Here is a 14301-nt window from a genome sequence, read left to right as displayed (position 1 = left end):
CCCTAACCTCGTGCAACCCCCCCCCCCCGCCCTTTTTCACTCCAACACCATTTGCCTTCTCGCCTCAAGCATCTCATTGAGATGGCACCAGCTCTTTTTTCCTCCTACCTGGGAACCGCCTTCCTCCACTCTTAACTCCTAAGCACACTTCAGTGCACAGCTAAAGCAGCACTTTCTCCCATATCCAGTTTCCCCTATTACATCTTGTATTTGTCACCATTAATGAACCAAGAGTGATACGTTATTAACCAGTCTGTACTTTATTCAGAGTTCCTTGTTTTTCCCTAATGTCCTTCTCCTGTTCGAGGATCCCGCGTCACATTTAGTTATGTCTCCTTAGGTTCCTCTGAGCTTTGAGCTTCTCACACTTCCCAGTTTTTGATGACTTAGACAGTTTTGAGGATTGGTCTACTTCCTCAATTGGGATTTGTCTTTCTTGTGGTTAAAGAGGGGTGACGGGTTTTAGGAAGACCATACAGTGCCATTTTCATTACTCCTTATCAAGGGTCCATAGTATCATCCTGACTTATCACTGATGTTGACCTTGGTCATCTGGCTCTAGGCAACGTTCATCAGGTTTCTACAGCTCTTTTCCTCCCCTTTCCATACCTTAACAAGACACATATTAGTGGAGGTATAGGTCTGGGCAGCCTGGGAGCACAATGGCCACCCTCCTGGCCTGGAACCCCACACCAGCACCTCATTGTCCCCATCCGCCTTCCTGAGGACAGGCATGTAGAGTGATAACCCACGCATAACGTTACAAATCTTTAGGGTAAAGTTTGAATAGACAAATCCAGAGAATCCTACAAAGGAATCCTTGCTGTTTGTTCAAAGAGCGGCTCCTAGCATGAAAGTTAGACTGAGGCTCCTCCCACAACCCAGGCACAAGTCAGCCCCCAGGGTGCTAGTCAGCACTGCAGTAACCACAGGGAAGTTTTGATGGGACAAAGCTGAGCACATGGGCAATTTTCCCAGCCTGCACTGACTGCTAAGACAGCACCAGCGTCATGAGACTATGGAAATATGTTTACAGCTAAAAGTAACGGTCCTGGGCTTGCACTACCCCCATTTCAAATGCTCAGTAGACACATGAGGCCAGTGGCTGCCCCTGCAAACAGCACAGATGTAGGACAGTTCCACCAGCTGGCCCCACGTGACAGGTGGACAACTGGACTCGTCTGGATCACGTGAAGTCTCACGGACCTCTGCCTCAGCCCTGGACATTTGGAGGTGATACTGAACACTGTGTATTGGAGCGTAAACAATGGCCTTGCTCACCGGCACAGGGAGTCCATTCTAGCCTGAGCGGATGGAGAAAGACCATGGACACGCATGCACGATCACCACCATATCAAATTTATTATTCCAATGGCACTAATACAGCTGGAGGTGCTCATGGTGACACTGCACAGGATTTCCTGCCTTCTAGCTTCTGTCCAAAGAGAACATCTACCCGCCTGTTCCTTCCCCCTTTCCGGAGGAAAATCCACTGCAGGCCATTTACCCAAATAAACCTCTTAATGCGTTTATTTTTAACTTTTTTTGGACATGTGAATTTCCCTCTTAACAAAAAAGCTCTGGGTGTCCCATCTCCTCCCCCATCCCTACCGGCCAGATAAGTCCCTGCCGTGAGGGCACTTCTGTTGCGTCTGAAATCTAGAAATAAATATCGAAAGAAACGGCATCAAGTGTTCATGTTGAGCGATGGCACGGAGTGGGCCCCAGAAACTTGTCAGGCAGAGCGTTACTGGGTCTGGACAGCCTCAAGGTGTCGTGGAGAATGTGGGGCTGTTGCTGTGGTCACCTGTCCCTGGGTGCAGGGGCTGCGCCCGAGTCCCACCAGGCAGCAGGCTGCGGGGAGGCTGCCTACAACTTGTCCAGGAAGTTGTCCAGGGCCGGGATGCCTTCCTTCAGGCCTTTGCGCTTGCGTGTCTCTGCCACCACCTGGCTGGGGCGGCTGGTGCTGTCGAAGGGGTCACCGGGCAGGATCTGCCAGTGGTCGAACACACACTGGGGAAAGGCCTGGCCGCCCGTGTTGGACCTCAGGTCAGCGGTGAAGCCTGTAGGAGGCACAGAAACGGCGCTCACCGGGCAGCCCAGGCAGCCACACGGCCCCCTGGCGGAGGCCAGGAGGGGAAGGTGGGAACACAGGCCCACACCACACCAGAAGATCACTGAGTCTGGACTACCTGGCTCATGTCAGATATCAGGCCCATTATCCTATCCCTCACCCAAAGGCTCCCTCAAAGGCTACTGATTAATAAGTGGGGCAAGGCTGGCCCTTCCTGGGCCTCTGGTCTCCACCTGCTCCTTCTCAGGATGAACCAGGGGCTCCAGCACAGCTTCTCTGCAGGCTTTGCTCTTAGATTTACAGGCCCAAGGACCTTCCCCCTAATTCAACAGTCCAGAGGCCCAAATGAGAAACAGGCACCTCCTCCTCCACAACTGCGATGCAGAAAGCAACAGCTCCCATCAGACCCACCCTGTGCCATGCACAACAAGAAAGAACTGGGCCCCTGGGACTTCCCTTGGTGGCGCAGTGGTTAAGACTCTGCGCTCCCAATGCAGCGGGCCCAGGTTCAATCCCTGGTCAGGGAACTAGAGAGCCCACATGAATGCCACAACTACGAGTTCGCATGCCACAACTAAGGAGCCCGTGAGCTACAACTAAGGAGCAAGCCTACCGCAACTAAGATCCAGCACGACCAAATAAATAATAAAAAAAAAAAAGAAAAGAAATGCGTCCCATCCTAGACCAGATGGGCTGAATGTCTGCTGGGCTCCACCCCAAAGGCAGCAGGCATCTGAGGACCACACCACACTGGCACTTACCAAAGGACTCATTGACAGGCAGGTAGGCCTTCACAACAAACATGGGGGTGCCGGCCACCTGGGTCTCCTCAAAGACGTGGCCCCGCTTCCTGTTCAGCACACCGTAGATACCACCAACCACTTGTTCTGGACACTGTCAGGCAAAGAAGGGCTATTAGCAGCTGTTGGGCAGGGTGGGACCGGGAGCAGCAGCTGGGGGGGCCAGGCCTCCCCACCTGGATCTCCACAAGGTAGATGGGCTCCATGAGCCGGGGCTGGGCAGTCAGCACGCTGGCGTACAGGCAGCGCCGGGCCGTGGGGATGATCTGGCCGCCACCGCGGTGAATGGCGTCCGCGTGCAGTGTCACATCGTGGACGTCGAAGCGCACGCCCCGCATGTTCTCCTCACACAGCGCCCCCTATGGAGGAAGGGGAACACCATCAAGAAACCGCCTCTATTGCAGCTCCTGAGAACAGGTCAGCCAGAACTGTCTGTGCCAGCTCCTCTAGGTCTCACCGACAGGGACCATCTCAGCCTCCCTAGGGTCCCCTTCCCAGGAGGCAGGACCACAGCCCCACCCTGCCAACAGGGAAACAAGGACAGGAGGACGCCCCAGTGACAAACCCACCAGAGCTGTGCCTGAGCAGCCCCTCACCTCCTTGGTGGCCCACTGGAAGCCGGCCACCACACTGTCCTTGATCTCATTGAGGTACTGCACGCCCTTGGTGATGTCAGTGAGGATGTTGGGGCCGGTGCCATCAGGGCCAAAGCACCAGATCTTGCGGGCCTCGGCCACGTCCCACTCGTACTTCTCAGCTAGGTAGCGGGCCCGCTGCTTGAGCTCCTGGCGGGAAGACACCTCGCCCTTGTCGATGTCCTCGGCCAGGCCGTCGGGGAAGGGCCGTGCCTTCATGTACAGCCTGTTGTGCTTATTGGGGGACTTGGACAGGCAGAGCACGTTAGACTCCTCACTGACGGTCTCTCGGTACGAGACAACTGGGTCGGATTTCTGCAAAAGGAGCATGCAGGTCAGGTCAGGTCTGCCACAGGAACCAGACACCTGAGAGGCATCTTAACAGACGGTCTTCCTAATAACGAGGCCCACTTAACAGTGGCAGTGGCACAGAAAACAGAGCGAGTTTGATCTGGCGGCACAGAGCCATGCACGTCTTCTGTGTAAACATGAGGTGTGCAGGTACTCCCTTGTAGAAGGAAGCCCGCTGCCAAGAGGGCTGGTGAAACAGTGAAACTCCACATATGCGGTATTAACTGGGAAAAAAAATCTCAAAAGATACAAGTGCTAGGCCTAACCCCACACCCCAGCATATTAGTTTTCTAATATAGAGAATAACGGGGAAAAGCTGTCACCGTACCTGAAAAAAGAAAATTTCATTCCTATAAGTAGAGAAACAAAAAGACAGAAGCTTAACAAAGAGAACCACACGTAAAGAAACCCAAATCCACGTCTGAGAACAGACACAGATCTGCGCTCAGTTCTGTGGGGAAAAAAAAGGAGAATGGAAACCAGAACACACCAGCTGGGCGTGGGGCCGGCTACATAAGCCTCAGTGTCTGCACTTCCCAAGAGCTTTTTAAAAAATTTGTAAGAAGCAGACCACTCAGACTCCAGCCTTGCCAACGCATCTAAGCTGGTGTCACGACAGCACATATCAGCTGGCAGTAACGGATGGAAGGACAGAGAATTGAGTGGCCCAGTCAATGGGCCCCTCAGAGCCCAGCCTGGACCCAGGGCCCTGCCTTGCCCTCCGTCCTGAGGACAGCGGGCCTCCAGCCACCAGAGCAGCGCCAGGCCTCACCTTGATAGGAATACAGGCGTGGTCCTCCTCCAGGTCCTTGAGGCAGATCTCCAGATGCAGCTCCCCAGCACCCGCAATGATGTGCTCCCCGGACTCCTCAATGATGCACTGAAAAGGGCCACGTGTCAGCCTGAGCACAGACCCCGGGACAAATGCGGGAAACCCAAGGGATTCTAGGGACAGGTAGAAAGCGGGCTCCAAGCTTTCCTCCAGATGGAAAAGGCAGACTCCCAAAATGGGGTTTTGGGGGGAAGACAGCAGGATCCTCTTTACTCGTTTTCAACATTAACCTTCTGTAAGGACCCTCCGTGCACAACCAGCCTGTAAAGACCCAAGCAGCCTACGAAAGAAATCGGGTTCCTGGGTGGAAAACCACCATTTAAATTAAGGGCAGCACCTCTACCAGGCCAAGTGTACCCAGCACAGCTGGTTTTCTCAACACGGAATCTCTACTTGTGTGAGAAGCCAGCGGAATCTTTCGGCTCAGCCACACGGCATAAGCCAACAAACCACCACTGCCGCAGGTGTCCGCCTCCAGCCGGGGCCCACCCACCTGCACCATGGGGTCCGACTTGGCCAGCCGCTTCAGGCCTTCCACCAGCTTGGGCAGGTCGGCCGGGTTCTTGGCCTCCACAGCCACCCTGACGACAGGGCTCACGCTGAACTTCATCACCCGCATGTTGTGGGCATGCTCGAAGGTGGTGATGGTGCCTGTCTTCACCAGGAACTGGTCCACGCCCACCAGGCCCACGATGTTGCCACAAGGCACGTCCTCGATGGGCTCGACGTAGCGGCCCATCATCAGGATTGTCCTGGGGGAGACACAAAAGGCCACAATGCATCGGCACTGGGGTGGCAGATCCCCAAATGACCAAAGACAAGCCTCCTTTGTCTTGGAGCCTGCGGCTGTCTTCCTGTCTGAAGGGGCAGTGCCACCCCACCCTGGGCCAAGCTCTGAATTTATCTTGCGACCCAGGTCTCAATGACAGTTTTGGCTCCTGCACACCAGGACAGAGCCACCTGCTCACTAACACGTGCGCTGTGCAGGACTCTGCACCCTGACCCAGGCCAGACATGCGTGCCACAGGGAAACCGGCGGCACTCGCAGGTCGCAATACAGTCAGGGCCCCGAGGAACGAGCAGGAATGGAGGCTCTTCCCACTACCCACACCTGGACTGGGTGGCCACCCGCCACATGACATCTCTAGGGTCAGAGCCTATTCTCTGGGTATTTTAAAATGTATGCTGCCACCATAATTTCAGCCTAACTGCTTCCCAACTCTGGGCTGTGTCTCACTGTGAATCCCTAGTGGGGAGAAGGAGACACTATTTCCTGGTGGGCCTCCCCTGGCCAAGTCTACATTCAGATAACCCTCACCCTTCCCCTTTCACTGGCTTGAGGGATGAAAGGGAGGCTGCTGGGCACCCTCTGCCTCACGGAGCACCTCACCTCTGGATTGGCTTCAGGTATAGGTCTTCCTTCTTCCCAGGCGTGTAGTTGGGCCCCATGATCCTGACCTTCAGGCCGGTGGACACCAGCCCTGAGAAGACCCGGCCGAAGGCATAGAACCGACCTTTGTCAGAGGTCGGCACCATTTTGGAAATGTACATCATAAGAGGGCCTTTGGGGTCACAACTTTTAATGCCTGAGGAGAGAAACGAACCCCCCACAGGGGAAACTGATTCCCTGGCAGCTCAGCTTTCCAGAATTCTGCAGCTCTGCCCAGCGTTCTAACCCCAGGATGCAGGCACACCCCACGTACCCATGGCGGCCTCGTCGTCTGGGGGCCCCTCGTACAGGAGCTCACAGCGGTACTTCTGGGCCGTCACAGGGGAGGGCAGGTGGATGGTAATCATCTGCAGCAGGGCATCCCCGGCAGGTAGCCAGCGGCGCATCACTGCCTAAAGTAGGGGATGTGAAAGAGGAACAAAAAAAATGACTTGAGAAAGAATCTAGAAGAACAGTGTAAAACAGCTGATGTCTCCTACCCATCCCTGCTGGTGACAGAGCTCCTGCTGGTGATACTTCTAATATAAGCCTGGGCCCAGCATGGAGCCCTGACTGAGACCCTTACAGTCAGCTGTCTGATTACCTGAGAAAATGGCACTCAGGCTGGGATGGGGACTCACAGGATGGCCGCTCCACTCACCTTCAGAAGTGGTTTGCCTTCTTTGTCTTTATCTTCACTGTCCAACTTGATATCCAGTTTTTCAATTAGTTTTGCCGTCTCCTCTTTCTTGAAATTCATGATTGCATCAAACACCTGACACCCAAGAGACATGGCAAAGTGGGTTTGGGAACATACTGGAAGCCTGAAGCTACCTGCTTCCTGCTCTGGAGCTTTAAAGGCCATCTTCACTTACCGCCAAAGGCCTGACCCAATTAAGCAAATCACGGGGACACTTCTCGACAGATTGTTAAAAGAAAAAAAAACCCTTTCTATTTTCAGATATTGAGCATACACTCACTAAACTCACAGGCTTGCAAACCCTAGACCCTCCTACCTCATCTCACCTGCTGCCCAGTCAGGGAGGCTGATGGTCCCCCTGATGATGAAGCCCAGGGGGCAGGGAGACTTCCCTGTCAGGGTGGAACCCTGAGGGCGTTCTGACCTCATGCTGCCTCATCCTTGTCCCAGGAGCTGCCTCTGCAGCCTGGCCCTGCCTTGCCCCACGGCATCTTGCTACTGGCTGCAGCAGGCTGGGTACCAGATTCTCAGGGAACCCAAGGACAGCCCTAGGGACGCCTACCTATATCAAGCACACGCCAGCTCACCTTAAAGATGGGGTCCAGGATGAGCTGGCAGAATGTCCGCGGCAGCTTCTTGCCATCTGGGCTGTTGGCTGACTTGCTGAATTTGCCGTTGGCTGGATCAAAGTACCTGTCAGACAAGACTCAACCCAAGTTAGGGGAATCTGGGGGGATGCAGGTGTGAAGGACCCCACGGACACTTGGGCTGTGTCTCCAGCACTCACCGGTCTCCCCATAGCTTCTTCATCATGTCCTCCACCTTCTTGGCCCGCTCGGCAGGCCCCAGCTGACCCTCACCCTTGGCAGCAAACTTGGCCACGTACATCTCTGCAAACTGCTTCAGAGTGAAGGCCCAGCCGTGGAGACCAGACCCGAAGCCAACAGTACCGAGGACAGGGTCAATCTGAGAGAGCAGGAGAAAGCTGTGAGTTGGGACAGTTGGACACAAACCACATCAATGAAGCCCCCAAGCACCCCGGCCCTCAGACACTGGATTTCTTCAACAGTCGTCAGGTCAAAGTGAAGAAATTTTAGTCATCATGTACAGGGTGCCCAGCTCTGCCCCCATCACGACAGGGTGTGCGATGATGCCACAGGCACTGCCCCATGCCCCTCTGTTAGCAGGCTGAGCTGCTACCCCACAGCCTCCACCGAAGTCCAGCCTTCTTGCCATTCCAAGGTTCCTGGCAACCTCACCTTCCAACCTCCCAAGAATCCCCAGGAGGCCATGGCTTCACAACAGTGGTTTCCCAAGGGCAGTCCTGAAGGAGAAAACCACAACCCTTCCAATCTGCATGAGGAATGCTGCCCACCCGGTGGGAGAAGCGGGAGGGGGTACTAGGAACACAGCAGGAGACGGCGATCCGTCAAGGGACCCCGACTTCAGCAGTCAGGCAATCTTACCATGATGTTGCCCATGGGGCCGCTCTCGCCCTCCCCGTAGGTGGAAATGATGACGTTGACATTCTCCACGATGCGCTGGAAGGTCTGGTAGAGCTCCTCGGGCTCTAGCTGCAGCTCAAGCAGGGCCCGGTCCATCTTGTTCATCATCAGCACAGGCTTGATGCGCTCGGCAATGGCCTGGCGCAGCACCGTCTCTGTCTGCACGCACACGCCTGTGGACCAGCAGGGGATGAGGCGTCTCCGTCGGCCAAAGAGGGGACAGCCCCAGGTTCCCCGCCATCCGTGGGGAAGCCTGCTGCTTACCCGACACGCAGTCCACCACCACCAAGGCACCATCGGTGACACGGAGGGCGGCTGTCACCTCTGAGGAGAAGTCCACGTGCCCAGGGGAGTCAATGAGGTTGATGAGGAAGCCAGAGCCATCCTTGCTCTGCTTGATGAAGTTCAAGTCATTCTCTGAGAGCTCGTAGAAGAGGGAAATGGCCCTGAGAGATTGCGACAGGTTACCCGGATGGAGGCACACCTCAGCCTGGCTCCTAACCTGTTCCCACTAGCCCTGTGGTCCATCAGGTTCCTGCCCACGGGAGTCAGGGTGGATGCTCTTGATCCTGAAGTGAGGCTGTAATCCAGTAAAAAGCCAGACAGATGCTGCAACCTGTCTCCTCCCCCTGCATTACTCATCCCTAGAGATGAACTGCAGACTTCCCACACAAGAGCTATCCTATCCAGGGACATTTACCTCTGCAGCACCCTCTGCCGGGAACCACCACCTCCCTGGTACAGGTGCAATGGTACCAGAGTCCACCTGGTTCCTCTCAGGCTCAACACACCTGATTTCAAAGAGCTGCTACACAATCAGGCAAGATCCAGAAACCCCAAAGACTACCTTTCACCCTTCCCTCCCCAGCTGAAACGAGTCTCAGAGCCAATGACCAAGGAGATGTTACCAGATGAAAACAACTGTTGTTACAGCCTCTTTTTTTCCTTTTTTTTTTTTTGCGGGGGAGGGGGGTTTTCTCACCCTCTTAACATCTGGGGCCAGAAAACTCACAGGGAGCCACCATAGGTAAGGCAAGACCTTTACCAGCATCCTTGGATGCCAGCAGCACCCACCCAGACTTCTCCAGACAATGCCAAGAGCCCCTCGGCCCCCCTCCTCTCCAAATCCCCTTAATACCACCCATCACTGTGCCTCTCCCACAGGAGACAAAGGTTCCCATCTCACTAGCTGAAGCCCCATTGTCTCTCACAGTCCAAAAACCCAGCCCCAATGTGCTCATCTCCCCAGAAACCTGTCAGGAAAGGGTTGGCTACTGTCTGTCCTCCCTACCCACCGCCCAAGGACTCAGAGTAAGCACCTCCCCCCTCCCTGTCCAGAGGGTGCCAAGGCTTTGCTCACGTCGACTTGATGGTGATGCAACGCTCCTGCTCGTCCTTCCGGGTGTCAGTGAAGCGGGTCTCCCCAGCCCGGGCGGAGGCTATGATACCCGCCTTGCACACCAGGGAATCCGTCAGAGTGGACTTGCCATGGTCCACGTGGGCGATGACGGACATGTTTCGGATGTTGGCCTTCTTGTCCATGATGGCCCGGATCTGGTCTACTGTGAAGTTCACCTAGGCGGGGGGGAGCGGGGGGACGACTCAGGATGGCCCGGCACTCCAGGAATGAGGCTTGGCACTGAGACCTTGATCAATAGAGACTGCTAGGCCATGGCCAGAGGGAGCTGGTCCTGGCGCTGCCTCAACTCCCACCCAGATCCCCCTTTCTCTGTTGACACCCCTTTAAAAGTGCAATTCACCCCGTCCCTGAAAAGCCAGACGCTGGTTGTCACAACCCAGAATGAGTACTGGGGAGTAAGTCTCAAAGAATGACAGCAGATTTTCTTTATAGTATATTGACGTATCTAGGGTCCAGCTGAAGTTCCCCCCACTGTGTTGCCACTGGTTATACCCCCAGCCTTCCCCCAACCAAAGGGCCTCTTTAAAATCCAAGGTCACCTCTCGCTGTGCAGGGTGGGGGTCAATCAGGTAGAGCCACGCACCCTGCCCCTGATTCTTAAATATGCCACCCCCGGTCGGGTGGGAGGCTTGCGCAGCCCTAACAGGCACGAGCCTCCACCTCGTAGTTCTGGAATCAGGTGTTCACAACTGGGAGGTACAGGGAGGACCAAGGTTACACAACGTCAGAAGACGAGACGCTTCTAAAAGTCTTACTCTTCTCTCCTTTTGCCATTTCCTTGCCTCCCCCGGCTCCCGACAGAAAATCGGACTCAAACTCCCAGCCCACGGGTTACATAAGGCGGCTCCCCTCTCCCCGCTCGCACCGCGGCGCCCGCCATTACAGCGTCTGCCACATCATCATACCCCCCGCCCCGCCTCCGCCCCAGCTCCAGCCCGGCCCGGGGTCCTGGAGGCGGCGGCGCCCCCGGAAGCGGAGCTCGGCTAGCAGTGCATCGCGCAGACATGGCGGCAGCCGCTTCCCCAGCCCCGAGCCCGCCGGCCCCGCCGCCGCCGCCATGTCTCCTCTCAGTCAGGGAGGCCACAGTTCTCCAGGCCTGGTAGGGCCGGCCCTACGGAGGCCCCGCCGCCGATTCAGGCCGCCCGTTGAACAGCGCTGCTCACCATGGTGGCGGATGGCGGTGGATTCTCCCAGGCAGATCCGAGTGTGACTAGCCGCGCCGAGGATGGCGGCGACGACGGCGGAAGAGAACGCTGACGTCAACACCCGAGCTTTTATAGGCCGACGCCGGTTGGGCGGGTCATCTGACCCCGCTTCTGGGGCGGGGCGAAGCGACGCCCCGCGCAGGCGCATGGACGGCCTTCCACAGGGTAACCCTTGTGCGTCGGCGCCGCTGCTCTAATATAGAGGGTCTGCGTTCCACACTTGGATTTTCCCTGGGGCGTGGTCCGCCCGGTGCAGGGTGCACGCCTCCCGGATGCAATGCTTAGGTGCAAAAAGCGAAGAGCCGTTTTAGCTGAGAATATTAACCATATCATAGCAACTACATCAGTCTGCAAACTGCCAAGCACTCCTATTAAAAGCAGATTACAATATTAATAGGGTCTGTAGATTGCACCAAGGTTAATTTCCTCGGTTTGATGTTAGGTAAGATGACAGTACAGGGGTAAGAGTACTAAGGACCTCTCAGTACCATTTTTGCAACTACCTGTCTATTTACAAGAAAAAAAAAGCTTTTTTAAAGGCAGGTATTAATCACTCATTTATTCCACAAAGACAGATCGAGCGTCTACTATACCAGGCACTGCTATAGGTGTTGTGGATATAGCAGTGAACAAAACACCTTATTAGCTCCACCACTTTAAGTGTTCTTACAGTAGATACTCGTATTTTTCTATTCTTCAGTTTCCTTATCTGCACAATGGGGTCGTCAGTACGACCTCACAGGGGGAGAGTAAAATTCACTAAGTATATGTACAGGGATTAGCGCCGTGCCTGACACAGTTCTCAATACATGTCAGCTATTTTTAATTAGCTATCATTACTATTAATAAAACACATTTCAGGTACTGGTTTGCCCTGTCGCAAGCACGGGGCTAAGCGCTTTTCTACATGCGCAATCTCATTTTCTACTGCATTTTCTCTCCAGGGGGAGGCGCAGGAAGACTATTTTGCATTTGTGTCCTAATATGACCCTAAGAAACAGCTGTATTTCAGATCTCTGGCTCAAGAGAACGAATTGGCATTCAATTCAGTATTTTTATTCTTGGTAAAGAGCCCAGCTCAATGCCTGGTACACAGTAGGCGCTCATAAGTATTTCTTGCACCAATTAATGATATTCTCATTAGCGTAAATAAACCCCTTTCAGTAAATCTTCCCCTAAATTCACTCTGTCAAAAAGAGGGGGACTGCAGTGCTTTCCCTGCGCTGGGAGAAGAGATGTGCGTCTGTAAAAAGCCATGCAAGTTCGGATCTGGACTCTAAGCCTATGCACTCCTCTCTCCGCAAAGGCTTTGCGCGTTTTGCTTTGTAAAGCGCTATCACAGCCCTGATTTCGTTTAATCGAAGACTGCCGTCACTATCCCGCGTTTAACCCAGGGAGAAACTGAGGCAGGAAGGAGCTGCTCCAGAAATATCTACCGAACGACCGAGGATCGGAGCCGCAGAGTGGCAGGCAGCAGACGTCAATGCCCGAGCTCAATCCCGTATCTTTAACACCTGCGCCTGTGTTCCTGACACGTTATGTTAATTTTACATGGAAAGCGCATGCGCCGTTGGGGGGACGCGATTTCAGCAGATGGGTATCCAGTTTCCCATTCTTAATAAATGATTTATCTTAATTTTTTTTTTTTTTTGCGGTACGCGGGTCTCTCACTGTTGTGGCCTCTCCCGTTGCGGAGCACAGGCTCCGGACGCGCAGGCTCAGCGGCCATGGCTCACGGGCCCAGCCGCTCCGCGGCATGTGGGATCTTCCCGGACCGGGGCACGAACTCGCGTCCCCTGCATCGGCAGGCGGACTCTCAACCACTGCGCCACCAGGGAAGCCCCTATCTTAATTTTTTTTAAACGTTTAAGTGCACTCAGCACTAACTGTGTGCTGGGCTCCGTCTTAGGCACTTCACAGCACTTCCTTGCAAATTGGAACATTTCTGAGATTAAAAGCAAAAGTTTTCTCGTTAAGAGGGTTGAATTTGCTCCCAAGTGAATAGATTGCTTATTGAGAAATTTTAACTTAATGTAAATTAAAGAGGCCGGGGAGAGTTTAAGGGGAATGGGGAAATTTAAGACATTCCCTCCCCTCTGTAACCCTCCATGCAGAGGTGTTCCACCCCCAGCTGCAGAGATGGGGCCAGATGTTGGCAGGGGACAACTCCCCACCGCCATCCCCAGACCCAGAAGCCTGGGGAGGAGCAGGGCTTCAGCACAGCAAAAGCAGACAGCCAGGCTCAGGGTCTGCAGTAATAAATACAGCTGAAGGTAAAGGGCGGGGAAGAAGCACGAAGAAAAGCAACCGCTGCAGGAAAGCTCTGCTGCGCGTGCGCTCGCTGCGGCGCGGGGCGGACACGGAGGTACCGGCAGCGGCTCCTGCTGACCAGAGGCCGCCACTGCACGCCCCTTGCATCTGCCTTTTGATGCTGTTGAGCGTGTATTGGATACCCATCACTACCCTTTAAATCAATTAATTCACGGGACTTCCCCGGTGGCCCAGTGGGTTGGACTCCGTGCTCCCAATGCAGGGGAGCCGGGTTCGACCCCTGGTCACGGAGCTGTATCCCGCATGCACGCCACAACTAAGAGTCCACATGCTGCAACTAAAGATCCTGCATGCTGCAATGACGATCCCATGGGCCGCAACTAAGACCCAGTGCAGCCTAAATATCAAAATATAATAATAATAAACCAATTAATTCACGTAATCCTCCCCACACCCTGGGCTTTGTGTGGGCTCATTTATGCAGGAGCAAATTGAGGCTCAGAGAAGTTAAGTGATTTCCCCAAGGTCACACAGCTAATAAGGGCAGAACCAAGTGACTTAAAAAGGCATGGTTTAGTGGTCCACCCATACGCTGGAATATTACTCAGCCTTAAAAAGGAAGGAAATTCTTCTCTCTTTTTTTTGGCACTTTTATTATTATTTTTTGAATTTTATTGTATTTATTTTTTTATACAACAGGTTCTTATTAGTTATCCATTTTATACATATTAGTGTATACATGTCAACCCCAATCTCCCAATTTATCCCACCCCCCCCCCCCCCCCCCCCCCCTTCCCCCCCTGGTGTCCCTATGTTCGTTCTCTACATCTGTGTCTCTATTTCTGCCCTGCAAACCAGTTCATCTGTACCATTTTTCTAGGTTCCACATATATGCGTTAATATACGGTATTTGTTTTTCTCTTTCTGACTTAGTTCACTCTGTATGACAGTCTCTAGACCCATCCACGTCTCTACAAATAACCTAATTTCGTTCCGAAAAGGAAGGAAATTCTGACACAGGCTACAACATGGATAAAATGGTATGCTCAGTGAAATAAGCTGGACACAGAAGCACAAAT

At 54.0% G+C, this 14301-nt stretch overlaps 1 protein-coding gene and 1 non-coding gene across 2 annotated transcripts; both read right to left on the bottom strand.

Annotated features, from left to right (window-relative positions):
• Nucleotides 1–1338: 1338 nt before the first annotated feature.
• Nucleotides 1339–11034, bottom strand: EEF2 (eukaryotic translation elongation factor 2). The gene is made up of 15 exons (XM_027085496.1): nucleotides 10910–11034; nucleotides 9687–9901; nucleotides 8591–8772; nucleotides 8288–8499; nucleotides 7609–7787; nucleotides 7409–7514; nucleotides 6783–6896; nucleotides 6396–6534; nucleotides 6083–6278; nucleotides 5186–5444; nucleotides 4633–4740; nucleotides 3471–3824; nucleotides 3051–3233; nucleotides 2836–2968; nucleotides 1339–2063 (listed from the first exon to the last, which is right to left on the bottom strand). Exons 1-15 carry the CDS (start codon nucleotides 10910–10912, stop codon nucleotides 1870–1872), a joined length of 2577 nt encoding a protein of 858 aa, XP_026941297.1. The 5' UTR covers nucleotides 10913–11034; the 3' UTR covers nucleotides 1339–1869.
• On the bottom strand, nucleotides 7865–7929 carry LOC113609012 (small nucleolar RNA SNORD37). Its single transcript, XR_003428475.1, has one exon. It is a non-coding gene; the product is annotated as a small nucleolar RNA SNORD37 (small nucleolar RNA).
• Nucleotides 11035–14301: the final 3267 nt, after the last annotated feature.

Source organism: Aethalodelphis obliquidens, unplaced genomic scaffold (genome assembly GCF_003676395.1).
Source record: "Aethalodelphis obliquidens isolate GAN/ISIS:26980383/991018 unplaced genomic scaffold, ASM367639v1 scaffold53, whole genome shotgun sequence".
Lineage (NCBI taxonomy): Eukaryota > Metazoa > Chordata > Mammalia > Artiodactyla > Delphinidae > Aethalodelphis > Aethalodelphis obliquidens.
The sequence above is the reverse complement of the archived record's forward strand: the minus strand, read 5'-3'. Positions and strand labels throughout refer to the sequence as shown.

Excerpts from the sequence above, each read along its gene's own strand:
- EEF2 (XM_027085496.1), bottom strand. Across the intron at positions 4,741-5,185 it reads AGTCGGACCCCATGGTGCAG|TGCATCATTGAGGAGTCCGG; the intron begins GTGGGTGGGCCC and ends GGCCCTTTTCAG. Across the intron at positions 3,825-4,632 it reads ACGCCTGTATTCCTATCAAG|AAATCCGACCCAGTTGTCTC; the intron begins GTGAGGCCTGGC and ends CTCCTTTTGCAG.